Source organism: Leptosomus discolor, chromosome 6, assembly GCF_034619465.1.
Source record: "Leptosomus discolor isolate bLepDis1 chromosome 6, bLepDis1.hap2, whole genome shotgun sequence".
Lineage (NCBI taxonomy): Eukaryota > Metazoa > Chordata > Aves > Leptosomiformes > Leptosomidae > Leptosomus > Leptosomus discolor.
The window spans coordinates 63,931,560-63,959,175 of NC_141396.1; the positions used below are offsets into that span (position 1 = coordinate 63,931,560).

The 27,616-nt window shown below is 47.4% G+C and overlaps 1 protein-coding gene across 2 annotated transcripts; it reads right to left on the reverse strand.

The window, feature by feature from the left end:
• Positions 1 to 634: 634 nt before the first annotated feature.
• LOC147415387 (coiled-coil domain-containing protein 13-like) lies at positions 635 to 26,380 on the reverse strand. Of its 2 annotated transcripts, XM_086467024.1 has the most exons (15): positions 26,142 to 26,380; positions 21,344 to 21,492; positions 18,701 to 18,843; positions 15,695 to 15,784; positions 15,316 to 15,432; positions 13,986 to 14,090; positions 12,105 to 12,269; positions 10,424 to 10,600; positions 8,609 to 8,806; positions 8,018 to 8,154; positions 6,118 to 6,201; positions 5,191 to 5,319; positions 2,639 to 2,793; positions 1,330 to 1,444; positions 635 to 794 (listed from the first exon to the last, which is right to left on the reverse strand). In XM_086467024.1, the coding sequence occupies exons 1-15, from the start codon at positions 26,378 to 26,380 to the stop codon at positions 635 to 637; spliced, it is 2,163 nt and encodes a 720-aa protein (XP_086323150.1). The 2 variants fall into 2 exon arrangements, with proteins under 2 accessions (XP_086323150.1, XP_086323151.1); XM_086467025.1 differs by lacking the exon at positions 6,118 to 6,201.
• Positions 26,381 to 27,616: the final 1,236 nt, after the last annotated feature.

Consider the following 27,616-nt stretch of genomic DNA (forward strand, 5'->3'; position numbering starts at 1 on the left):
AAACTCCACTGAGTTTCAGAAAACTCTGCTGCCAGTATGGTCAAGCAAAGAAGCAGGTTGGAATGGTGAGTGGAGGCCCCCCCGAAGTTCCCTTGTGGTATTCACAGGCCAGGCTAACCCACTCCCTCGGCACTTAAGCCCTGCAGAGAGCTGAGACAGGCAGGTGTCAGCGTGCTGATGAAAACCAGCATTCAGTTTGCTCCTGGCCTGACTTTGGAAGGGAGCTGGCATAACTTTGGTTTAGCGAATGCCTTTAGGCGCTGATAAAGGCAGCAGCATATTCAATATTGAGCCCTCTCGAGGGAAATTCTGTTGAAACTACGCGGGGGGAGTCTTGCCCCCCCCCCCCCCCCCCGCCAAAAATCACACTGCGGAATTGCAGCTTCCGAAACCTGCGGCACGTGCAGCCTGGGAGCCAGCTGCTCGCTGGCTCTTAACAGGTAAAGCTTGCTGACACACAGAACCTTCCCTCTTTCTGTGTTTCCTCTCCATTTCTCATCCTCGCCTGCGGACGCTAAAGAAATGACACGATCCGAGGCTGCAAAACTACACTGCCACTGCATTTCAAACCACAGGCACGATGCCGGAGCTCTCTGTCCCTGCTTTGCAGCCCAAAGGACTCTGAATCTCTTGTTTAACTCTTCTGCTGTTTCTGCTGCCGAATGGCCTGTAGAAAGATGTCCTTCACTTGGTCCATTGTGTCTTGAAACAGTTTAAAGTCTTCCTCTTTCTTTCTCCCAGCAGCCTCCAAAGCATCCTTCAGAGCTTTGTTCTCAGCCAGCTGGATCACAAGCCTATGAAGAAACAAAAGGGAAACTTTCATGTGAGCTGCGGAGCTTCAAAGCAAATTAGAACAGTGCTTCAGCTCTGGGGGAGAAAACAGAGAAACACATGCTCTCTGCTCGTTTTATGACAGGCATGAGAAAGAGCAGACTTAACGCTTGGTCCTTCTCTCTTTGAGACAGAGTATTAGATGACCAAGATACTTTTCAGATCTGTTTTGTTAAAGATTGTCATTTTATTTTCACTAACAAGCTTGCAATCGACGCACAAGGAAAGAAAAGGGGAAAAAAAAAAGGCGTCGTCCTTGCACGTGTTTTGTGTTGCTTAATACTTGCATTAGCTTAACTCTTCTGGATATCGGTATAATTACGAGGAAATTTGTGTAAGGATGACCTAGACAAACTCAAACCAGAGGATCTGCCGTTTCTACAGAGTTTGCTAGGTTTTCTCTTCTGAGGAGCGGGTGCAGGTAGTGCCACTGCTGGAAGGACAGCCATGAATTGTAGCTATTGTAGGTAACCCAGCACGGAAAGAGGGAAACCATACCTTGTGCTCAGCTCCTCTACCTGCGATTCCAGAGGCAACTTGGAGTGCTGGGCTGCAGAGGGCTCCTTCCTGCCACCCACAGTCAAGGTGAGCCTGGAGTGACTCGCAGACGGACCTGTCGATTTAATCACGACATGGAGTTTTAGGAAAACATTGTCACGGGTAGCGCACTGAGTAAATATCAGGAAACGGTGAATCAGTGCTAAGGAATCTGTTAAGTTCTATGTATATCCATGAAGATACCGCAAATGTATAGGACAGGCTTTTATTTTAATCTGCTTTCAGCAAAACGCAAACACGATGAGTTTGCACTGCAGGGCTAAACGCAGGAATGTGTGTGCCTACCTGTTTAGAGCAGAAAAAAATCCAAAATATTTAAGTGGCGAAAAAAAATGGATGAGAGAAACAGTTGAAAAGGATTATTTTAATGTTTATCTTGTCGTTGTGTTGCCTCCCGAATGCCCGTGATAATGTTTGCGTGTGGCACACGCTTCTGTTTTGACCCCCAGCACAAACACTGCCCAGGGTAAGTGCAGGAAAGCACTTCAACGTGTACTTCAACCTAAGGTTCTGATTCAGGAATGCTCCCCTCATTTCAAAGGGACACGGGACCTTTTTTCAGGGTTATAGGGAAAATACGATTCGAATTTACTGCTGGGACGGGAGGAGCAAAAACCCTGGGGTCGGCCAGTGAACGCCTGCAAGGGAAGAAGGCTCAGAGGAGACAGGCAAGGACGATGGGCTCAGGAAGCTCAGAAAAGAAGGTAGAGAGTGACCACAGCCGTTGTAGAGGATGCTGAACTCCCCCAACCAACAGCAAGGGGGCCGGAGGGTGGTCTTTGCTGCAGACAAAGGGCTGATCAGTCGAGTAAATGCGAATGGGCTTCCCTAAAACGACCAACAGAGCCTTGAGCCAGCCACTGACAGGCCTTAAATTGGGATGCGTCCTTTTAATTCTGCTCTTAACCTTCAGATGAATCTCTCGGGCAGAAGTGCACAGGGAACACAGCAGTGGGCACGGCGGCAACACAGAGCAGTGTCAAGTTTGCTCTGTAGACTGTGATCCCGTGGAAGAAAACACGTTGCAAAAGTCCTGCTCCCACTTAAATCTGTGACAAAATCCTCTTCAACTAAGTGCGGCCAGGATTTCACCTCCTGGCTTGGCCCACTGGCTTGAGTCGGTCCAAATCGCGGTGTGTAAGTTCAAGCCCTTGTGGAGGTTTGACAGATAAAAGAGTCCAAATGTTGTTGCTGTCCATTAACCACGGTGGGACGGGGGACATAGGTGCAGATAAGGGCTCCACCTCACCTGCTTTGCTCCTCAGGGGGGGTTTCTGTGCGCTCCTGTTCCTCCCTGGGTCCTTTTGCAGTTTTTCAAGCTGCTGTTCCAACACGACACATCGCCGCCGCTCTTCCTGAAGCCTCTTCTCAGCTTCTAAGGCTTTGTCGCTGCCTTCCTCCACCCTGATGGGCAAACAAAGGTGGTTCAGCTTATTTATTTCACGACTAGCAAGCATCAGTCAGTCTTGATACTCAATCCTTCAGGCTGCACAGCTCCCAACAGAGGGAAAAGGAGAATTTTCCGTGCACCCACAGGCAGAAATCCCAGCACAATTGTTCCAGATGTCATCCTCCAGATTTGCCCACCAGACTTAACTAGTGAGTACAGTGAATGGAAGTTGCCCAGGTCCCTTAACACTGGCTACTCGGGTGAACTGACCACTCAGACGAGCAGGCAAGCTGCAGATTGCTGAGGAGAGATCTTTTATTACAGGAATCATAAACTGTGGGGTTTTTTTAAACACTCCGGGAAAATTTGGAAGGAAAATAGTTTATGAAACCGCTGTCTCGTATTTAGCTGTTTTGCGTCAGTTATCTGCAAGAAAGAAAAGAAACTTGACGTTGCTTTTAATAAACGTGGCCCTTAGACACTACTGTGGAAGGGAGTGAGTGGAAAAGAAACGGATGGTTCACGCTGCAGCACAGAGCAGAGGGGCAAAGTGCCTCAATTCACCCCAAAAAAACATCTTAGAAAAGCAACTACAAAAAATTTGACATGCGCCCACAGCTGCAGTCAGTGGTGCATCTCCTGGTCCCAAATGATTTAAAGGAGTTTAAAGCTAGAGAGAAACCTGAATTGACTCGCTGTGTGGTATAGTGCAGAATAAAGGAATTTCCTTCTTGACCCCCCGGGTGATAGCTGACTAACCCCTGAATCAAAAGGCTGGACCAGTCTTATTTCCCTCCTAGTTGGCATAGCTAAAGAAAAAATATTACGACTGTGATAAAATTATATCGCTCTCTTAAAAATCTAGCTACAGGCAAGACTCTGACCTCCTGTGGCAGCAAATTACCAGACTGGTGACGTGCTATGAGAAATTGTGTTTCCCTCGGTGGTTCTGAAGTCACTAAACTTTCACTTGACCAGGTCTTCCCCCAGCATCCACAACCAGCGGAGGAAAAACGACAAGGCTAGCTGGTTTTTATTAAATCTTCTGCCAATATGAATAACAAACTAAAACGTTCCTCTGGCTCTTCCCCTTCCCCCAGCAGGGCCCAATCCTCCGAACCCTTTACGTTCTGCTCCGCAGTGACTGTGCAGCCCCGTCCTAAATCCTGGCAGCTGCTGTTCAAAACCACCACTCGTGTAACCCTTCCCAGTGCTCCTCTCTTGACTTAAGCACTACGTGCACTGCTTGAGCTTCGCTGCCCCACGCTCTGACAGGGGAAGAGGAGGAATGCACCATTTTTTTTTTTTTACACATATTCACGTTGAAATGTGACCGGGTGCTCTATTATCCTGAGGTCCTCCAAGAGTTATTGCACGCGGTCTCACGGAATTTACTTTACCTGCAGGAGCTCTTGATAAATGTGCCGTTACTGTGGAGGTGCTGAATCATCAGTCTGCGGTACGTTTTACAAGCGACTCTGCATTTCATTGACTCCACGTTCTCCATGACCCCACGTTTGTGATGGCCCCATTTCAGCCATCACTCACACCTCCATCCTCCTCTAATTGCATAGCTCTATTACACTCACCGGACTTACAAACAGGAATAAAAGTCTCCCCGTTTGTATTTCCAGGATTTAGCCCTTAAAAGCACAGGGGATGATACCTTTACCACAGTTACCAAAAAACGTGTTTTCCTGACTGCGATGAATTGTACGGCACAAAAGCCAGACAAGCGAGGAATGGTAACTAGCGTAAAATCACGCAAGCAAATAGTGCCTGTTGTATTCAAAAGTGCACAGACAAACACATACCTTCCCACAGGCTGTAACGCAGATTTGGGAATCTAATAATATACGTACTCTAACTGCGAAAAAAAGCAGTAGCTAGAAGGTATGCAGACAGAAAAGACTTTGCTTCCTGCCCTCCTAAAACTGGCTTTTAACACCATCTTAAATTGAACTGAGTAATAGAAAAGAAAAAAAAATAATCACTGCTATGCTTCAGTTAAACCAGAAGGAATTCATTTAAAAGAGGATACAGCGAAACTTAAAAGAGTGTGAATCTGGAACAGAAGTCAGATTGTAACTATAATTACAGTATTTACTACTGATGAATAATATTGCTGCCTAAATCAGACCACACACATAAACACACGAATTTTAGTTTTATCTAGGTGCAGCAAGCTTGAAGACGACACTGTTTTCTCTGTCCTTTGTTCTAAAAGAATAATAATAATAAAAATGAATCATCAACTAGGCGGGGAAATTGAGCAGAAAAAATTTAAAAGCCCCTCTTGAGGGAAAAGCTCACGCTGGCAGCGTGGGGGTGCACCGTACAGCCTCTCCCACGTCTCAAGCGCTCCGTCATCGCAGCATCCCACAAAGGATCCTGGCGGAATCAGCCTCTACCTTTTCTGCAGCACAGTGACCAGCTCCAGGAGCCTGTTCCGTTCCACTTCAGCAGCCTGGCAGAGCGCCTTGTGCTCTGTGACCTGCGTCTGCAGCACCTCCAAATCCGGGCTGTCAGCGCCAGCGAGCCTAAAAGCAGCAGAAGCGTAGAGAGTTTGTTTCCCATTTCAGCAACCAAAGAAATGAAACAAAGAGGGGATTTGAAAACCCTATCAAAATACACTCGTCTGAAGACTAAGCTAGAATGCAGAGCCAGGCTCCCTACCTCCCCCCAGCACCAATCTCTACGCTGCAATAAAGGAAAGAGAAATATTTGGAAATAAAGCCACTGTGAGTTTCACTAGAAAGGGGTTTTCCCTCGCAAGGAGGCTTCCCCTTCCCATCACCCCTGAAACCAAACTTCCACCCCTGAGCAAGCCACGATCGCTGACTCTCCTCCCTTTGCTACTGCCCAAGTAAAACAAGCCTGTACGTGGGCTCTCCAAAAGCTAAGCCTTTAAGCGGCACGCTGTTGATTTTCTCCCACTGAAAGGCTTCAGGCAGCATCAGTACAACGGCTGTTCTTGTGCCTGATACCTGACGAAAGGAAGGGGCAGTTTTCCCACGCATCCCATTATTATGTACTTCATCACTTCTCCCATCTCTCCCTGCAGGAGTATTCAGGAATATGTCCTTTAGAGCAAAAAGCAGGAGAAAACGTGGTGACTGGGGGTAAAAAGGGAAAAATGGGATTTATGGGGAAATAAAACTAGAAATCGATTAAAAAATTAAGACAGCAAGAAGACATTAGAGCCTTTGGCAGCAGGTAGGAAAGGACGGTGAAAGAAGCTGTTCACAGCACCAAGGCAGACACGGACAAGGTTTGCCAGCAGCTCGCGGAGCGTGGCGGGAAACCTCCCATGTTTTCGAGGAAGTTGATGCACGTACCTTCCAGGCGTGAGGTTAGTACCGGGAAGGAAAGGCTGCGTGGCGGCGGACTCGACAAGCGTATGGCCCATCTTGGACACTGTGCTGGGAGGAAGAAAGCTTTGTGAAGCCCTGAGCTCTCCAGAGGGCAGTCGTCCAAGAACTCCGGACCTTTTCCAGTGTCTGTGTTTATTGCTGCCTTGTAGGGGAAAATCTCCCAGAGCCTCCTAAGTGGGTATCACTCCGGCTCTGCATACACAATAGCTCAGCTTGCTCCCCGACTCCAAAACACTGCTGCAAAAACACCTCGTGTCTCCGTTTTAGGCAAAAACTACCGGGCAGCGTTCGAGCTCTGCGCTTCTGGGGATACTTTGCTGGCCCTCCAGACCGGCCTGGAGGAGCTCCACGGCACAGAGGAGCCCCACAGCAGCTCGTGAGCAGGAATTTCTCTCGATCCCGCTTGGCTCCAGCTGAGCACGCGGCCACACAGGCGGCCACTGCTGCTCTGCTGCCTCAGACCCTGGCAGGGAGCACCCTCATCTTGCACCTTCCCCCACTAGGATGAGGGACAAGCACAGGTTACTGTGCATGTTTTACGTGCTTTCACAACCAACAGAACCCCTGCTCTGCAGCCACGTGCGCAGCTTTTCTTTCCAAATGCCCTTTAAAAGTACCTTTATACAGTTTTCTGAACCCTTCTGCTTTGTGGAGACGCTCAGGAAGAGCTGTCAGGCTTACTGCTGCAAGAGGAGGAGTGAACTGGTAACACGAGAGTATCACCTCCACTCTGGATGAGTTTTATGCATAATGACACGTGTGCTCGGGAGGTAAAATTCAAGTTTTCCAAACTTGAGCTCCGCTGCCTCAAGGCAAGTCCTCCACGTTTCCTTGCCTTTAGGCTGCAGCTAACAGAGGATAAAGCCTTCGTATTGTGGAAGAGGCAGAGCTGCCTTCCAGGCTAGGAGTGGTTAACCCCCAAAATCAAGTGAAGGCTGATAACGACAGGAGCGGCCCAGTCTAACAATGCAGACTTTTATTTCGACATCTCCGAGGGGCTTTAGCTCCTATTTATAGCATTTTTCATGTCATCTTTCCTGATAGGAAAAGATGATTCACTAAAGTAAAATGAAACAGAGAGCTCATCAGCATATTAAAGTTAATGGAAGGAGTGAGCCCTGCTGACCAAGTCATTAACGGCTCTTGCAGTTCTCAGACTCCCTCGTTGCCCACCTGCCAGGTCAGCTGGTTTCGTGACCGAGCGGTGTCGGCCACGTACACAAGCAGTCAGTTATGCATCGCACTTAGCGGTTTCTACAAAGCCATTACCCAACCTCGTTTTCCCACTTGCCTTCCTGCTTACCGTCAGCAGCCCTACGAAGTAAAAAAGTGGCTAAAATGCAGATTTGCTCCGTGAGAGCACAACTTCTGCAGAGTTAGAGGTGGGAGAATAAAGCCAGTCAGAGGGGTATAGCAGTGGAGATGCAGGCACAAAGTCAGGATGCTCTAACTCTAACTCAAAAAGAGCGAGAAGAGCTTTTCTTAAATTTTGTAGTAAAGCTCTACTTAGACTCAGGGATACATCTGATGATTTAAAAGCCAAATTCATTAGAAGCCCCGTTTCTCATAAGAGGGAAGAATCACAGGCACTTAAGCTAACCACATAGACATCCTCTGAGCTGCAGAAAGGGAATTAGCTGCGCTGCCATCATGCCAAATGCAGTAATGTCTGCAAGTCTGTGTATCTTTCTCTGTTCCAGGACGAAAGTCGACGAGATAACGTGATTAGAGATTCCCATATACTGTAAACAGGCTGCCACAGCTGTTGGCACACAGCACTTGTGGTTGGAGCCAACTGCCTGGGAAAACCACGCTTCTGAATAACTCCCAATCATTTTCAACATTGACATTGGGGGCTTCTTACCGAGCAGATCCAATCCTTCCAACCTGATTGCTGCCTGATGCCAGAGGCTTAAACAGAGTAAAACCTGGATCTTCCAAGGGTTCAGAAGGTGGTGGGTCAGCAGCTCCTGAACGGTCCCCTTGATGGGCAGATTCCTTCTGTTGATGTTGGAGCAGGTTATAAAACCAGTTACGCAGTTCAAAGGAAAATAGCTGCGTCCGTGCCTAATCAGCAGCTTAAGATCATTGCTACGAGCATGCCAGAAGGTTTGATTTACAGGACTTCCTCAGAAACTTTTCTTTCGTTTCTATCCATTGCAGGATGGAAACAACAAAAGTCAGTAAAAAGTTGCAATTTCATATGAAATCCTAAGGGGGCACACAGTGTTGCTCGAGAACCCGCAGCACAGCACCACCGCTACTGGTGCCAGCATGGCTGGTTTGTGTCCCTAACCCAAGTTTTACCTTGGGTTCAACGCTCTAGCTCCCATTACCGAGGGACCTGACAGACTGAAAATCTCACCGCGGCCCTCTGAGGGTGTTAGATCAATGGGAATAGATCTCAAAGGATTACAACGTGCGCTCCTCCAGCTCGTTTCTTCTGGCTCTCTACCTGGAGTGCGAGTTGCCCAATCTCCTCTTCCAGCTCTTTAACCTTTGCCTCTCGTTCAGCCACCATCTGTCTGAGCTGCTCTAGAAGGCAGTTTTGCTTCTGAACCTCGCTGTTCAAGTGCTGCCCTAGCATCTGCTGGGACTCCTTGTTCTTCTCATCCTGCTGGTTCAGGTGCTCCTGCATTTGCTTCTGCTGGTTCTGATAACACAGAAACAAAGAGTGAGATACTGACTTTTGTACACAACGATCATTAAGACTCTTTGGGTGTTACACCCCCCAAGACAAACACCCGTTTAGGAATGCTGGGACAAGCCACTGCCCTGCCAAGCCCCTTCCTCAGCGTAAGCACGCTGATGTCACTAGTGCTGCTCCAAGAATCTGGTCCGTTACGTTTTAAGCACGAGATCACCTTGTCTTGCTCGTGGCGTCTGTGCCTTGAGAAGACTGCACAGCACATCTACGGGCAATGCCCAGACACACGTGGCTGGGTAAGGACCGTCCATCCCCACTGTGGGTCGTATCAAGACTTTAGTGACTGGATGGTGCAAGTAGAAAAGACCTGAGCAATTGAGAGATTCAGCTTTCTGGCGGGTTTGCTACTCGGTGTGGCAGAAAAGAGAGCACGAAAGGCTGGCCTTTGACAAAGAAGGTGACTTTTTCATAAATTGGATACGAGTAAAGCTTTCAATGTGCTTTTTGTGAAATTAGAACACAGATTGTGCAGTAGTGGCAATAAAAGATGAGGGATGTATGAGATAACAGCTATGAGGCTAGGCTGCTTTATCAACGGGCTTTGGAGTTTTTCTCACACTGACAAATCTAACACTTGTTGGACAGTTTGTTCCGTCAAGCCAACCAACTGCAAGCAAGGTGCTTCTTTGATGTAAGGGATAAAACAAGTTAACCCTTCCTTCCCAAGGAAACTCACATCTTTCTGTAACGATTTTAGTGAGAATGCTCAGGCTGTGCAAAAGTGACCACAGTTATTTGGCTCCCCTGCAATCTGCCTAATCTGCTGGTCCGTACCCGTATTCCCCACGGCTGCCTGGTGGGCAGAAAGGCAAATGCCAGCTTAGTCATAAGCATGTCTTCGCTAAAACCGAGGTACAGAAGCAAGGAAATGTGATTTGAAACTTGGGAGGGGCTGGATCAGGAAACACAGAACTAACCCTACTAGAAAGTGGCATGTTTTCCACTAATGGTTTTTTATTATTGTAATTGGGGAAGACTATTTAGAATCATGGCAGGACGAAAGGATGCCGCAAGACCATGAGAGCAGCCATTTATTTCAGCATAACTGCACCTCGAGTCTCTGCTAAAACTCTTGGTTTCGAAGGGGCCAAATCCCCTCAGCTACTGCGAATGGGTGGGCGCGTGGTTTAGTGCACGGGGTTCAGCTCGTGCGTTTTGGGCTGCGTCCCGCACCAAATGAGAGGGCAAGACGGCAGGCATTCTAAGGAAAAAAAATATCTCCCAATGAGCTGAAAGCAGGACAAAGTCCAGCTTCCTGAGTCAGGAATGAAGCCCTTCCTACTAGACAATCCTACTTCAATGCTGCTGCAAAACGTTTCCTCCGATACTTGCAGCTTAGAGCCACTTTGCTGCAACTGTGTCACGCCTGGTGCCGTCTCGCAGCCTTTACACAACCCGATGCAAAAGGGCTTTGGCTGACTAGGCAACCTCCGCTTGTCACAGTTTGATTCATCAGGCCCCTGTACACCTGAAGGTTGTCTGTGTCACCGTGTCATTAAACAACACCATGTTTCATCACCGATCTGCAGGGGCTGGGACCAACAGGAATAGCCAAGACTGTACCAGTAAGGCGTCTATGAGCTCATCGTCGTGTTTTCCTTTCTCCAGCAAGGTGACGATCTGTTCCTTCAGCGTCTTCACCTCGCTGCACAGCACTTTGTTCCTGGCTTTCGATGCCTCAAGTTTTCTTTTCACTTCCTCGTGACTTTTTTGGAGAGCATCGCGTTCCCCGCTGAGTTTCTGCAGTGATGCAAACACACCAAGGGAAATGACAGCGACAGCCTATCACCCAGCCCCAGGTGCTCTGGTGAGCTAAAGGAATCACCCAGCACCTGGGAGAACCTAAAAAAAAAATAGAACTGGCATACCCCATCATCCCGAAGCAAGTAGAAATTACAAGTGCTACTACTCGCTGCCTGCTTGCCAGCATCAAAAAAAGGTCTGTCTGCTCAGGAATACGAGTGGACTAGGTTGCTTCAGTAAATGCCAGGAAGCAAATAATAATTTTGTGTTAAAATCTCATTCTGTAGGCTCCTGCTTTTTCATTTGCCTCATCATTTTCCACGGGGAAGCTCTCTTCCAGCCAGATACAGGGGGGGGATGCCACACTGTCTCCCAGAAGCTGCCCTTGGCATATGCTGCCCCTTGTGCCATGCCTTCACCCAGATGAAGCCGGCCAGGGAGCACGCTAGAAGTGAAGTAGTAACGGAGAAGTGCGAGGGAAGTTACTGTGAACGAAGCCTGAAACACAAAGGCACAAGTGGAACCATGCAGGCTACAGCTATTGAGGAAAGCCTTCCCTGTGCTGCGTGCCTGTAGCCACAAATCTTCTCTTTCATTCTCATGGCCAAGAGGGAAAGGTGGGCATCAGCCCATTGCTCATTTTGTTGCCCAGTTAAACTGTGGTGAGAAAAGCAGGAGCTAATCAAGCTCCGGGATGGTGCCAGGCAGCCTCTACGGAAGCGACTACAGTGAAGAAGCACAGGGAGATGCGCTTTGCTAACCTGGGTAGGTGCAGCTGACCCCAGCTACCCAGGTTTCTTGTGGACACAGGGCTACACATCCTTTCCACCTCGGGGTTTACCACGTGTGCCACTAGCTATAGCCTCCCTCAACCCCTCAACAACGGTTGCCCGTTTATTTTTGTGGCAATTCCATGTGACAGACAAACGGTGGGACCCATTTTCGGAATGCCTCTTAGAGGGCGTCTGGCGTCGCTCTCAACGTTATCCTCTTCAAATGTAGAAGGCCACAGCCACACAGATACGTGCGGTGTGAGGGGGACGTTTGTACTTAACACCACATGAAGAACAGCCAAAGGGTGAGAGGGATGCTACAGCCTTCGGATGCAGCTGTAGCAGGGATTTTCTCTGCGTCCACCTTCAGTACAAAGCCAGTACCAGCTGCATTGCAACCCAGGGCCTCCCTCCCTCTTTCCAACATCACCCATCAGGCACAGTTGTCAGATGGCCACATTTCAGGCCAGGCAGACGTATCTGACACACCAATCATGAAGCAGAGGGGAAGACCAAACCTTGTACTGCAGAGGCAGGCCTGGCCACGTAAGAGTGCGGTACCGAAAACACACGTGGAAGCCCTTTGCTCAGTCTGTGAACTATGGCAGGACTTCCTCCAGCAGATCAAATGGGTTCCTGACATTGTCTCCTGGTAGGGTGTAACATACACCCTGAAGGTCAGGCAAGTTATTACACACTATATACACACACAGCTCAAGGTTTTTTACCTCCAAGGTTTCTTTCTTTTCTTTTTCCAAGCTGCGAATCTTCAGCAAGTTCTTCTTTTGGGCTGACAACTTTCTCGGATCAGTCAGTGCCAGCAATTCCTCATCAATCTCACTCAGTGATGTTCTGGTCTTGTTTTGACCCAACTGATTCTCCAGCTCTCGAACCTAGGGGACAATAATGACGACTCATCCAGAGGCTTTACCAGGGGTACAGTGGTCCAGCATCAAAGAGGACATCACCAAAAGGAGCTCAGAGTGTAGCATCATATTACTTCTTGACCTTATTGTGGTTAACTAACATAAAGCAGTGTCTGCTCTTTCAAATTTAAATTTGTTAGCTGCTAACAAAAATGCAGATGTCTCCAGCATCTGTGCAGGGAGGAGATGTGACACCAGACCTACAGGAGAGTCAGGACATGTGGGAGATCTGTGCCTTACTGGAGCCACGTGTGGAGGCCAGGCAGACACTCCAAAGCATCCTGAATGCCACTAAACACGTGTGGGCAACAGAATAATACCTTAGATCGCCTCTAAAAGGGCAGACACCCACTCACCCCTATACACTTAAGCACCTTGGTCTGTAGCAGAATCACCATCCAGGATGTCCACAATCCAAGGCACAGTTCATCAGCCTCAACACAGGTACCTAGCACTGGTCTAGATGTCTTGGGATACTGGAGACCCATATGATGCAGGATTTACAAGTCTCTGGAGAGATGACCAGAGGTCAGAGGGACACCCTATGGCATCTGGGCTGGCATTAGACACTTAGGTGCAGCCAAGTGAACTCAGCCCCTGCATCCCAGCTCTTCACCACAGACTTCTTCGAGAGTCAGTAGAGGGAAACGGGCACTGCTACAGCACAGTTCCTCTGCCCTGTTCTGGAGGTGCCTCCCAAGAGGGGATGCACCTTTTGACTCAGTGACTGTATTGACAAGATCCCCACTGACTACACAAGGGGCCTGAGGAGGCTGGCTCAGAGAGAAACTTCTGCAGTACCGTAGAGTACAGTACGTGCAGTCTTCAGATGAATCCCAGCCAGGGGGTCTCATGGAAGGAAGATGTAATCGGCTCAAGGGAAAATTCAGTCAATCAGTGCAAAAATCAAAAGTTTGTTGGCATATAATTAAACAGCGGAAAAATGGAAAAATACGTATCAAATTGCCTGAGAGAAGTTTGATTTAAGATGGAGACAGAACTGCCTCCCTGTCTCCAGCCGACATTTCGGCTAGACTGTGCCCTTCAGGAGATTCAAGAGTTAAAGATTTTACTCAAGTTCCTGGGGGAACAACTTGAAAAACTTATCTGGCCTCAATTCTTCCCATCTGACTTTAGGCACTGAACAAAGGTGTCCAAGTCAGAGCACAGACACTGGCAGGGCTCCTTCAACACTCAGTGGAGAGAGGCACCTTCAAACCATCCTGGGGTTTTAACTAGGCTGCCACAGCTCTCCAAGGTCCCTGAACTCTCTCCTTCAACAAAGATGTGAAAGATTCCCAGCTTAAACACTGAAACTTGCATGTTTGCAATAGACTAATTAAAATAGTTTGCAGGAACTCCGAAAGACACATCAACACATATTTAAAATTTAACACCCCACCTCCCCACACATATGTGCACACACACACATAAACATACCAAAAAACTATATAAAAGTTACCATAAAGTGTTTTATTCTAACAGTTGCTTCCTTCAACAGAGAAAAGGCTGGCCATCTATTTGCAGTAAGCACTGCAAAGTACTGGGATATGCCTTATAAGCAGGTACAAATGTTAGGAATTAGGTAAAGAAGAACTAAGAGTATCTTTAACTCAAACTGAGGGAACACCTCGACGTAGAAAGAGCATCCCAGACCCAGCACCACGCAGGGTCTTAACTCACCTTGCTTTGGAGAACAAGAATTTGCTGGGCTCGTCCACGCCAGCTGCCAGAATTGGTCAAGAGACTTTGAATATTCACATCGTCACCAACTTCATTTGCTAAAAGCTACGAAAAAGGGATGAACACCAACAATAAGGCTAGGCTCAAATACACGGGTTGGGGAGAGGGGAGGGAAAGCTACTCTTCCCAGCGGCAAACACAAACCACTGTATCTATAAGCAGGGGCCATTCTTTATCGCCTGTATCTGACCCCCTGTACCCCACGTGATGGAAGCTCTTTCAGATCGTTGCCACGGTACAGGGTGTTGATGCTTAGGAGGGGTTGGGCTAACGTGAATTATTTCACTTTGTCAGGTGGGTCATTCGGTATTTCGACGTTTGAGTAATATCCTTTGAGTTTTGAAAAACGTGAATCGGTGGTTTGCTGCCTGCCGACGGGGAGGGTCAAATCGTACCATCCAGCTGGGCGTCAAACTGCGCTAGTGTTGTAAAAACGAGGATTTCAAGTTCGTCACCGAGGTTGACTAAGCGTTACTAACAGGTTTCCATATTATTTTTGATATCATGAACACTTAACCAGAACGAAACAGGAACAGAGTAGAGCTATTTTCTTAATACACACCCTTGCCACCAGGAATTGAGCCAATCTCTCTTGCACAGTTCTGACACAGCCACATTAACGAGAGCTAAAGTTAGTATGAAGAGCATTTAAATTATTTATAAAAAGGTCAGCAGAGTTCTATTTTTAGGACCATATCCTCTACTCTGATCTGCATTGCAGGTCTCTTCTGCAAAGTAATGAAACCCAAGGAAACAGAGCACATAGTAACACGTTAAAATCCATCACAAATCAAAGAGGAAAAGGTTACGCTGGATGTCACTCCAACAAACTGTTGTTTAAACATGTGCTGTAGTTCAAGTGTGGCCTTTAATCCCGTTGACTTCCACGGGACCGAAGCCTACGCTGAAAGTCAATACACAATCAAACGTTTCGGAAAGGAGGAATGGGCCTGAACGTATGCTGCAAGTCAGTCACAAACCTATTTGGCTGAACTGGGACTTATAAACCTTCAAGAATCTGAGCCCATCGTGGCAAAAGAAATACTGGACGCAGGCATCCAGCTATGGTGGCAGAGCATGAAGGCTGTGTGTCCACGTGCACGCCTTCCCAACGCAACCACTACACCCCTGGATTTTCTTACCTCCTTACACTTCACTGAAATACTTCATGGAGGTTAATCAAAGCTCAACAGAAAAGCAGCTTCCTGATTTCCCAAGAATATACCTCTCGCACGGGATCCCAGCCACAGACTCTGTCCTGCAACAGTACCTTTTGGGTCATCTTCAGCTCCTGCTTTGCAGACTGGAGTTGGTTACGATACTCCGTCACTTTGAAGTTGGCTGTGGTTAATTTTTCTTGCAATGCTTTCACCTCTGGACTTTCAGCCTTTGAAGAGAAGAATGTACTTGGGGAGAACGGAATCCTCAGGGAAAAACTGAAGTGATTAAGATCCACAGACCCATCAGGATCGCAGAATCTTTTTTCCCCAGACCCATGCAAATGCCTTCCCTCGTTTTTGGGGTCACAGAGAAGGTACAAACAGAGCAAATTGGTTATAAAACTAGTGACACGGGTACATCCTTGTCATGAGGAAAGGACTGTGCAATGGGAGAGAACTAAATTTTCCCTTTTCAATTACAATTCGTACCAAGTTTCCTTCTATCATCTGCAGAATTGATTGCTTGATTCCTGCATCACCACCACCAAGAGAATGTATTTTTTCTATGGCTGTCTGTAGCTGGAAAAAAAAAAAAAAACAACATTGTTATTATAGAATGAACACAGTGAAGAGCACATCTCCATGGAATAGTAATTAGTAAAAAAGTACAACAGCGGTTTTGATGATCCTGGATGTTTACTTACTCTAGAAAAAAAAAAAAAGTACTTCATTTTCCCCTTGATTTTTTAAACACAATCAGTAGGAAAGCATATACTTTTTTTTCCTGAAACGCTTCCCAAAGAAGCACATGTTATTTTACTGTGGTATAACTTCAGTGAAAACGTCTCTGGATCCGCTGAGATGGGATCTGTTATCAAGTGTGGAGACTTCTGGGGGATTTTATCACCATAGGTTCATAAAGTAAGTGTTTATATACCTAAATGCAAATCCAGTACCGTACAGATCAGGATGCTGTCTCTAGATTCTGGATGCCAGTTTACCCATTTTGAAAGAAAAATCACAGGATATTTCATAAAAAGCACATAGTTCTACTCACCAGAGGAATGTAAAAGGAGAAACGACTACCTAAAGCCCTATAGCTGAGATTCAGTAACGATGTTAAAGCTATTTTCTTTAGCTGGTGGCTCTCAAGTAGCATTTCTCAAGCCGTGAAGGGTATCTCTCCTGTTGGTTGCCACAGCAAAGGCAGGCAGTCATATAGTCCCTCCTGGTCTGAATCATGCCCAATGTTGAGGTTGCAAAGACTTCTTACTGGAGGGGAGGGCAGGGAATTTGGAGCTGGAAAGGCCAGGAAGTGTTGCTTTAAAGGGCTGAGACTTCATTCTTTGAGGTGGGCGGGAAATCTTGACTATTTGCCCCAATTAAAGAAGGCTGTAAGGAGCAGCTTCTTCATTAAAGTGATACCAGGGGAAACCCGGCGTGTAACTCGGAGCCAGCTGCAACTTCACCCCTTCTTTGCAAGTCAGTCAATGGTTGGGCCACCCTTTCTATCCAGCTCATCAAGTCTTTCAGTCAATGGACTGAGAACGAGACATTTCAGCTAGTGGTGGCAGCTGCTAGGTCAAATCCTAAGGAAGCTTTCTGCAAACATCCATTTGCAGCCTTTGTTTACATCTACCACCCCTTGCCAAGCGATTGCTCAACGGCCACACCTTCCATTTTGTTTGTGGGAATGTAGTCATGTTAAAACACTTACGATTTACATATTTTTCGGTCCTCATACAAGCAAAGAGCTAACAATTATGTAAAAGGACAGTGTTTTCCACTGGGGAAAGCGCATCTTGTGAGGCATTTGGAAGGTACCATCACCACAATTCATTTTGCAGAGCTTAAGGCATCAAGAAGTAGGCAGAGGGGATGAGATTCGACTCACAAATTAACACGGTCCTTGCTCTCGGCGTGGGTGTCTCTATAAAGAATGGAGTCTCGTCAATACGACCAGGGAAGTCTAATCTTCAGCTCACTCTACAGCAGACACCTACACTCCATCGAGTGGAGGGACTGACTGCACACTCGGTCTTGTTGCCCACCCACAGCTGTCTAGTCCCCTCGGAGGCATCCGAGGGTACCCCGGAGGCCTTCGGCTGCTCGCCAGCACTGCCTGTCCTGTCACGTCTAACAGCCCTGCAGGGATGTCTGAGAGGTCAAGTGACATCACAGACTGGACTTCTACGCTCATGTGTGGGCAACTGAATTGCACTTTAGCTGTCTTGGCTCTTCCTACAACCAATGGAAAAAGACGAGTGTGTCTAGACAGTGATCTTCTCTCTCATCCCTCAACATTTTTCATGGATACCTCCCACTGTCCACATCGCTTTCTTTTTACCCATCTTTTACATCTTCATATAGTTCTACTGAACAAGTAGAACCCACAAACTCAGCCAGTGACCACTAGTTTAGAGAAGAGCCACCCCAAATGAGGTTAGGAGAAAATACAGCCCATTGACCAGGTTTCAGCGGGTTCACGTTGCGGTTCATCTTTACCTCAGACGAGACAGGTTGCTGTGTTTGGGTTTGATTCTGATGGCGCTGGTGTCTAAGAACAGATTAGCTCATATCTAAAGTGTCCATCACTGCTCAGACCAGCAATTATTGCTTCTTGAAAATTTCTGTTTGCGTTGAGTTTGATTTCCTTTCCGGAAATGTCTGTGGTCCCTTCTTTTGGGTCAAGATCTGACGATATTTTAAGTTTGTGTTTGAATAACGGCCATTACAATGCTACAGTAGGGGATTATAACCAAGTGGATTTTACTTGAAATTATTCACGGCTTGCTCCCCTACTTGTGTGACTTTGTAGGTCCCCAGCTACACGGGATATTTCTTAGCCAGCCTGCCAACTGTTTGACAAGACCCCTCTGACCAGAACGCTCTGGATTTCTGCAGGAGTCCTCAAAAATTTAATCTACCATTTCTTGATCTTTCAGGTAACTAGAGCACAATTCAGATAGAGGCACAATTCCTGATCAGAAGTGATTATGAAAGATGCAGTCAAAATGCATCTGTCAGCATGACAAATGTTATTGATCCATTGACATGCTGTCTCTGTTCTGGAAGTACTTACGCCAGAAAACAGCTTTCATTATGTGGATTAATAAAGTTTCGAAGAATAGAGTACCAATTCATGACTGGTATTAACAAAGTGGGAATGTAAGACATAATAATATGAAATTTGTACCTTCTCTCAAAAAAAAACCACCAGAAAAATATCATTGCCATACTGTTAGAAAAGCCCTTGTGCTTCAAATCCAACTGAACACCCTTTCCCAGCTGCTCCTTTCTGCAAAGGTGAAAACAGCTGAGGGCACACATCCCTCCTATCATGGACAGACATTACCAGAACTCAAAGCAAACACAGATTTAAGAGCAAATTCAAAATGGGAACATGAATCAAATCCAGTTTCTACAGCTCCTCTATCCCAAAGGCTGGATTTCTCTGGTTTAGCATGCAAAAGAGAACAAGAAAAAATGCCTCACTTCTCTCTCCAGCTCTTTGACTTTGTTATTCAGTTGCTTCACTTTGGCTTTTTCACTCTCAGCCTCGGCAGTTATCTCACGATTCTTTTTGGCCAATTCAACTATTTTAGTAGCTGCGACATCTCCAGCTAAACCAGCCGCCCCTGAAAAGTATACATAAAAGCAAAGGACATGTCTTAGAGGCAAGATTCAGCACAGATGACGCTTTTCTTCTCTGTCCAGTGCACAATGTTCTTTTATTGTCTAATCCATTTCTCTCAGAGCTGTGCCAGGCACTTAAATGAACAAGTGAGGGAAAAGAGGCGTCAGCGGCTCCAGCTGGATCGCCTGCTCCTTTCAGCCAGCATCACACTGTGGCTAGCAAAGCCACGTTTCACACTTCAGCAACAGCCACACATCAAAAGGCCACAACAGCGGTGGTAGCAACATTACCACAGAGAAAGGGTAGAGGTGTTTTTCTGCTCGCCGCTGTGAAGGACAGTTACGAACAGGTTTTTGAGGCATATTACAGAAAAAGACAACGCTCTGTTTCGCACTGGTTGTTTACTACTGGAGGAGCTGCTGAAACAGAGGTGCGAACTTTTCCAGACATCTGTCCTAAAAGGTCAGGCACACTGTGACAGTTGGGCCCTGGATAAGGTCCAGGAAATGTCATTGTGCCTATTTATATGTCCCTTGAGATTATACATGGAGCCTTTACTGTATTACACGTTTAATTGCTCTTTTAAACTGGTACTTCATTCACCTCCTCAGCAGAGAGGGTTTGGTTAGTGTCACGGATAAAGCAATCCCCAGGACTGGCTCGTGTGTCACTCGTGTTCTTGTGAACATCACAAAGGTCAAGAAAAGTTCTTGCACAAGTGCAAAACTAATATGATTGTACACCATGTCCATGGAAACCTCTAGCTCAGCAACGAGCACGACCCTGCAACAACAAATCCTTGGTGGGATAAATGAAGATGGAACTGGGCTCTCGTCATTCTTCTTAACTCTTCCATCCTCCTTCAGCGCTCTGAAGTAATGACTTTTCTACTGACATCCATGAAGATTATATTGAAGAACCAGGGTGAGATGCAAGGATGACAGATTACTCTGAAGTGAATTCTGAGTCCCACAAAACCCCTACAGACATTAAAGGGGCAATGCAGAATATAGCTGAGAACAGAATATGACTCTATATCACTATTTAAAACCCTGTGGAGAGCATAAATTTATTATTTTTAAAAGCATTTCCACTGTTCTCACTCCTTTATGTGATTTGTGTTTCTCTTCTCATCTAAAAGCTACTTTCTCCCTAGTTTTCATGACAAATAATGCCTGCTAAGGATCACAGTAAGTACTAAACTCACCAAAAGCCAGGCTGTTGCTTCCACGTGATGGTCTTCGAACACACTGTACACATTTAACCAAAGCTTTTAATTCCCAAACAATGTGGGCGAATCTCTTGCCACGATGTAGACAGGGAAGACAGAGGCACGAGGCAAACTGCTGCAAGCTGGCATACGAGTCAGCCAGAGAAGCTGCAACAGCACCCCTGGCTCCAGACCTGACCCAGTCATAGCTCATCGTGTCTCCTACATACAGCTAGAGAGAGATTCTACGAATTAAGGCGTAATTTAAGTGTTACTTATTTCTGCTTATTGCTGGTTTCCCCCTTCTCTATTAGCCCGGTCACCACCGCTGCCCTGAACAACAGTGGCACCCAGTGGAGGAGGTGCAACCTGCACAGTTCAGCTTCCCGAGGACACCCAAGCCACTTTAGAAGCTGGACTTTGCATTCCCCCAGCACCCTGCTCAGACAAACGAAAGGAGCCTCCACAAGGAATTTAACACCACGTAGCACAGAAAGCTGCAACGCTGTTCTTGGACATTAACAGAGAGTTTTCCAAGCCACGATTTCTACGAATCATCGGGTTTTGTGCCGATAATAGCAAGCTTGCAGAAGATCTGTAAGGAACAGAGGGCACTGCGCCCCCCAGAAGAGCGTTATACTTCTTTTCAGGGACACATCATTATCAATAACACCTTAGGTCTGACCTGCCTGACTACCAGAAGTCATTTGGTCCTTTCCACAGCTCCCTGAGATGGGGAATAGCAGTATTCAGATTTTGCAGCTCATGGCACTGAAGGGGAGAGCAAGTGTACGTGCCATTCCATGCGTGAGTGCTGACCTGTCAAACCACCGTGAGGAACCTCCCTCTGCAAATAAAGCAATGAGACTCCTTACACGGGAGAGACAGGGATGTTCAGCAAACTCTGCAAATGCAAACCAGTGTCAGACCCTTGCAAGTTGAGGGAGCAACTCTGAGCGTTGACTAAATCTATACACCGGTGTCCAAGTATTTTCAAAGTTCGGAGGCAAGTGGTTTCAGTGCTATTGCAAATTCCTGCAGGCTCAACAGAGCTCTCGGTTGAGAGCTGAATTTTGATTCTTCCTGGCAAAAGCTTGTTACAGGAGTGGAAAGGGAGGCAACCAAAATATGACCAAAATACTCCTTTTTAACAGAAAGCAGGTGAAGAGATGTCACATGAATATTTCACTGCGCGGAGCTCACAATGACTCTGTCATCCTACCTCTATTGTCACCACCATCAAGCAAACACTGGTACTAACACAGCGAGAATACAAAGTTACCGTGCTTACCTGACAAAGCTAATCTGTCCTCCGGGATTTTTTTCTGGAGTTGCTTTATTTCAAAGTCTTTCTCTGTCAGCAGTTTGTATAGTCTGCAGTTCTCATCTTGGACCTCTCGAAGCTGATTCTGGAGCTGCTCGTTCTCAAGCTCAAGCAACCTGGGAAAAAAATAAGCCATAATGGCAAATGTCACTGTAATGTGCTTCAGATTCCAGGAGTAAAATAATTAAATGACTGTATGCTGGATGAGCTGAGTTTATCAGGAGTGAGTTTACTGAATTAAGCAGAATATCCTAAACCTCAGATCAGAACACCAGATGATCTGATCTATCCCTATAACTTATTTCTTCTTAAAAAATTCTGCACTGCCTTGTGTTGTCTGGGGCAAAACATCACAGAACAGGTACCTTTTCAGTGCTCTTGAGGTTACTGAATAGTCTTGTCTCACTCAGTCTTATGTATCTGGTTCCTCAGAGGAAATCAGAAGGGTTCACCATCCAGCATCCACGGCATCCAGGCTTTCCTTTCTGTACTTACCAAAGCTAACAGAAGCCAACAGCGCATCAGCTACAAAAGCTGCTGCTGAGGTTCTTGAAAAAGGAATGCTTCATAGCAACTCACAAAAGACCAATTTCCTCTGCCCCTATCTGATTTTCTTGGAACCCCACCAGGATGGACTGGCATCAGTTTGTATTTTTGGAATTCATTTAGAAGCCAAGGCTATCAAAAAGCGCTCTGAACAGGAGGAAATAGCCTCTTGCTTCTCCTGTTCTTCGGTACATTGAGTAACATTCATGAGTTTCATCTCTCTGAGACATCCAGAGAATTAATAACTCCAATCTCTTTGCTGTCCTTACATGCTGGTACTGCAAAGGTAAAACCAAGAAGCTAAGGCCTCAGGGGCTCAACTCAATTGTGGGCACGCAGGCATCTATTTGAGATGCCCCAGGATTAGCTGAGCTCCCTACGTGAGGCCAGCAGCCACCACGCAGGGCTCTTGGGAAAACCTCTGGAGCCCAGGCAGAGAATTGAGAGCATCTCAGAGAGCGCTCGCCACCCCTGTGCGGACATCTGAGCCAACCCCAAGAATTACTACCATCCTCCAACTTCAAGCTGTCAGCCAGATCCCTCCAGACAGCAGCACTTCAGGATAGAAATGAACCTGTCTCCATCCCCCAGAGAGGGGGGATGTGCTAAGCGAAGTCATACTGACACAAATAGGTTTGGGGTAGAGATCCTGCTGGCTCAAGCCAGCAGCTCCCGTTCTGCCTGCCTCTGAGCTTCCTCTTTTCTCCCCTCTGACTTTCCAGGCAAGGTCCCACTCCATACACAGGGGTGTCTCTCTGTGAGCAGCAAGCCAAAATGCACACAAAAGGCCAAGGAGGTCTAGTCAATACAACCAGCGTCGCCTACAGACCAGCTGCCACTGTGGGGTGATGCAAACGGCTCTCAAACTGCCACGGAGTGAGCTGATGAGGGGACTCAGTTCAGTTACAGGTGCCATTTGGGCTGCCCACCCATCCCCCACCTGCTGAAGGGTGCAGACCTCCTGTGTCCTGGAAGTTCCCGATACCCTACAGCATCTCAGACACCATTAGACACCTAAGCCAAGCAGATGATTTGACCTCTAGATTCTTATTATCTACAGTGTGACTCTGAATGCCTACATTTTGGTGATTTAATCTGGAATAATGTCCCACTCCTTTGGCCTACAGAGAGATTGCTCCAAACTACAACAGGAGTAAGTTACTTGGATGATCACAGAGACTTGGATAAAGCTCAGTTGTTACAGTATAGACCCGTGGCTGTAGACATATCCACAGCCAGACAAGTCAGCTACCTCAATAGTTACCTAAATCTTTTCTGTTCACAAGTTTTAGCAAGCTTTTTGCTCCAAGTGGCCTTTGGAGCTTTTAAGTGCATGCTCCCTACGTACACGTCAGCATAAATGACCCCTTAGAGCACTGCCATAACCAGCACGGTCAATTTACGACACGATTCACAATCCATCATTAAGAAATGCACTTCTGTTTCAAAGCTGAAAATCAAAGGGAGATCAAAGGCAGCTGTTTACAAAGGAGAAGAAAGCAAGCAGCAATCTGAGCAGAGAAAAGGCAAAACTAAGTTATTCCCACATGTACCACTCATAGAAGTGAGCAACCAAACTGCGCAGATCCAATTAGAGACACAGGAACAAAAAGATTTTAACAGTGAGGGAATTAACGTGAAAAAAAAGGTTCTAAGCTCTTAATACACCTGATCAGCAATGTCTTCCAAGTCATGACAAAAAGACCTTACAGTAGGATGGACAGAAATCCCAACTGCACAGAGCTGGAGTCTCCTCTGAGAAACTTCTCCATCCCATCCCTACATGTTACAAAGGAGGTAGCAGGTTGCATCCAAGTGGCTCAGCTACAGAAAGTCAGCCAAAAGAAACAGGCTGCAGAAAGACAACCCTTTTCACTCTCGTTCGAGGAAACAGAGCCAGGTGAAAGCTTATGAGCAGGGCCCAGGACTGGAAGTCAGGTAAGTCTCTTTCCCAACTCTGCTACAGATTCTCCATGTCATGGGGAGAATCACTTAAATACTTCAAACAGAGCAGGGAGGATAAAGTTACAGAAAGAACAAACCAGAAGGACACAAATGTCAGCTAAACACTCGCCTAAAAAAAATTTGGAAGCAGGATGGGAGGAAGGAAAAACGAACTCCCAAGGCGCAGAGGAAGGGAGACTTCAGAGAGGAGACCGTTTCCCAAGCGCTGCTGTAAACAACGCTGACAGGCTGAAATCACTGCCACTGCAGACCATATGGAGCCCTGGTATCCTGGAACAAGTTTCTAACGTGTTGTCATGGGAATACTGCAAAGTACATCCTGGTGAATCCCTTCCAGAAGCAAATCCTGCCCAGATCGGATGCGCTCAGAACCACTCTGCTGCAGATGTACGTAAGCGAAGGACAAACCAGATAAATCTGCTACGCCTGCCATGGCAAACGTGGACTTTTAAGTCAGTGCCACTAAAGAGAGGTAGGTAACAGCTCTTGAATTGCTCAGACCTAAACTGCTGAACTGTAAGTAGCAGAGAACTGCTGGGATTCTCCTCTACTCTGCACCTCAGCGTGCGCACACTGCACCAGGACGTGCTGTGGGAGCGCCTAAGCCTCTCCTCCACCAGACCAATCCACATCTCAACTGTGGGAATCAGCCTCTCACCCCATTAAAAAAAAAAGAAAAAAAGAAAGAAAAAATTTAAAAACCCCTCAGATCTCCAATATCAGAACAAAAAGTTGAAGGGGACAGCCGGCCGAGGTCAGATCAGAAGCAGAACTCGGCAAATCAGACAGCCGTGGTGCGGGCCCTATGGGTGAAGAAGACCATGGTACGATGCAACGGTGAGAGCATCAGTTTCTAGGGGGTCAGCCCCCCCGTTGCCCCACAGATGTCCTTTGCAGCATGAACTCTGCGTTCCCAGAAGGACCTGCAAGTTTCAGTGGTTCCCTGCACCTTCACAGAAGCTCTGCTGCCGCTTACGCACTGGGGCGTTGAAGGAAGCAATCCTCAGCAAGGAGCTGAGCAGGGCGTTGCCCAGAGTAACACAGAGGGGAGATCAGCGTTTAGGGCCTAATAAACCTTGGTGAGTGGCTTGATAAACTTTGGTGGAGCTGCCCTTCCCCACTGCGGGTTCTGGGAGGGGAAACTGTCTCAAAGGTATATGCCTAACTGTGGTTTTCCACCTGTGAGCTGTTGGGTTTGGCAGAGCTGCCAGCTTCTCCTTCCTGCCCCTCTTATCACAGTATCTCACCCCCATTGTGGGGCCAATAAAACAGTCTGTGGGCTTAAAGCTGTCACCTGGACCACTGAAATGCCTTGAGAGAAAAGCACCCTTGGCCCAGAAAGTGAAACCAGTTTCCGGCAAACAGCTGTACCAGCACAGCTGCAAGCGGGGAGCAGAAGCGGGAATTTCTTCAGCTGGCTTCCCCGCCAACACAGGGGTGACACGGTAGGAACGGCAGACATCTGGGGGATATGTCCAAATTCAGACTTGTTCTAGTTTGGAAAAATGATACTAATTGGGTCAGAGAGTCTGAGTATATCCTAGGAAGGGGACGAATGATCTGAGCTGGGGTTTCAAATCCCTGCTCCAGTGAACTGAATTACGCACTCAGCTCCAAACCCAAGATGGAGGGAGATCCACACCAGAACATCCTGGTAATCCAGATACTACCCCCAATGGGTGAAGTAAGACCCAAACCCCTGTCCCCCCGTAAGATTTAAAACCCTACCTTATATAACCCTGTCAAGTATCTCAACCAGGAGCCAACTCCGTCTGCGAGACCCTCCCGTGCAGCTGGCTGTCTTCCGAGCTACGAAATCGGGTTATATCACAAAGACAGCCAGGGGAACGCTCTTCTGTGCTGCAGGCCTTTGGCTTGCACCCATTGGTTGCTTTGCCCTTACCTGCCTCTGGAAATTTCTCATGTAGGGGACTAGTTTGTTTTCAAGGATAGGCAGGAATGAACCAACAGTTCCGAGGATGTCAGTGATCCTGAGTGACTGGATTTTGTCAGAGGGCAGCCAGCTGCCCCTAGCCTGTCACACTTAATCCCGCTGTCCTTCTGCTCTCTGTTTGTGAAACACTGATAATACAGTGCACACCACAACGCTCTGAGGATAAACATGTTAGGGACAGCGAGAGTCTCCTCAGGATAATGAAAGCCCAACATGTGAAGACATGACACAGGTTGTGTAAGAGCATATGAAAATAGAATTCTGTGAGTTCCTGAAGGAACGGTGCTGCTATGCCTTTACCTTTTGCTGTTATCTTCATTTACAGGCTGTCCTGTTTCAAACCGGTTTAGATCACTCGAGATTCCGAAAGTCTCCTCTGCGTTGCCATTGTCACCCTTCTGACTGTCCTGCTTTTCCTTCTGACTGTCCTGCTTTTCCTTCTTCCTCTCCATTACATTTTGCAGCCGCCTTTGCTGCTGTTCTTGATAAGCCTTAAACTGCCTTTTAAAATGTTCATCCGCTTTTCTGTCTGACTCCATTGTTTACTAAAAGCATAACAAGAAGAAAATAAAAGAGACAGAGATCAACATCGCTTTGAAAAACGTCCTCTTCCAGCAGCTGCTTCGCCGCTTTTCTTCACTGACCTCTGTGTGATCTCCCTGCCACCGCCTCCTCTCAGCCACTGGGCTCTTCAGTCCCACTGCCTTGCTTCAAGGGCCTCTTCCCATAAATGGCTTTCAAATCGTCTTCAAAAAGGTTTTCGGGTCTTTTTCACTCTATCATTCAAAAAAGCAACGTTTTAAAATGTTTTTAAACAGATTCTGTTGAAATAAACATTTTTACAGAAGAGCAAGTTGGGGTCAAATCCATGCCAGCGTGGCAACCCCATTATACTGACGAAAGGGAACGCAGACTGCTTGCAACCATCCAGCCTTCCTTCCCACGTTTCAAGGAAGGTGGAGATCCCCCCGTTTTTGGGTTAATGTGGGAAGAAAGATCTCTGTTAAACCTAATTTTGGGGCACTAGTTGGCAAGAGCGTGGCTTACATCTTTCCCCCAATTCTCTAAGCATTAAGTGACAACATTAAAGCGATAACATCGCTACCTATTTCAATGTCTAGAGCTTTACTTAGCATGACTAAAGGCCATCAGGTTTCGAATTTATTCCAGCCCCCTCTCCTTCTGTTTGGCATTTACTGTCAGCAAAAAAATAATCGAGTGCACCTTTGGTCTAGGAAAAACAATCAGTACAAACTTTCCAAGGCACACCCTCCGCTGAGTAATGGCCCTTTCTCACACCAAGGCAGCAACCATCCCGACCAAGTGCCAAAAGGCACGTTATGTCCCTTTGTGCAGCTTTACCTCCACGCCCGGACCCCTCGGGCGTGGACGAGGTGCATTAAGGACCGACAAAGGAGCAGAGCCCGGTGCCTCTGCACAGCCCGGGGCCCCCGGGGGCAGAAGGGCTGGCCTGGGGGCAACCTTTAGCCCTCCGGCCTACCTGGGTACCGCCTGAACACAGAGGGCTCTGCCACAGAGCTGCTGGGGGGACGACACAGGGGGTTCCCTCTCTCCCCCGCCCAACGCCCGCCTCGTCCTGCGGCCTGCCAGGGCCGCGCTGCCTCTCCCTCCGGCTGCGCCTCCTGCTCCCGGCCCGGCCGCGGCCCCACGCGGTTCCCATAGCAACAGCGGCCCCGCCGGCGACAAGAGCAGGGGAAGGGCAGGGCCGCGCATGCGCCGAGCGCGGGACGTCACCGCCCGAGGGGCGGGGCTGG

Bases quoted from the DNA above. Each gene is read 5' to 3' on its own strand.
- LOC147415387 (XM_086467024.1), bottom strand. From the start codon at position 26,380: ATGGAGTCAGACAGAAAAGCGGATGAACATTTTAAAAGGCAGTTTAAG. The intron at 18,844-21,343 runs GTAAGCACGGTA...TATACTTTTCAG, and splicing joins GGACAGATTAGCTTTGTCAG to GGGCGGCTGGTTTAGCTGGA. The intron at 8,807-10,423 runs GTACAGTCTTGG...CTGTGTTATCAG, and splicing joins AGCTCATAGACGCCTTACTG to AACCAGCAGAAGCAAATGCA.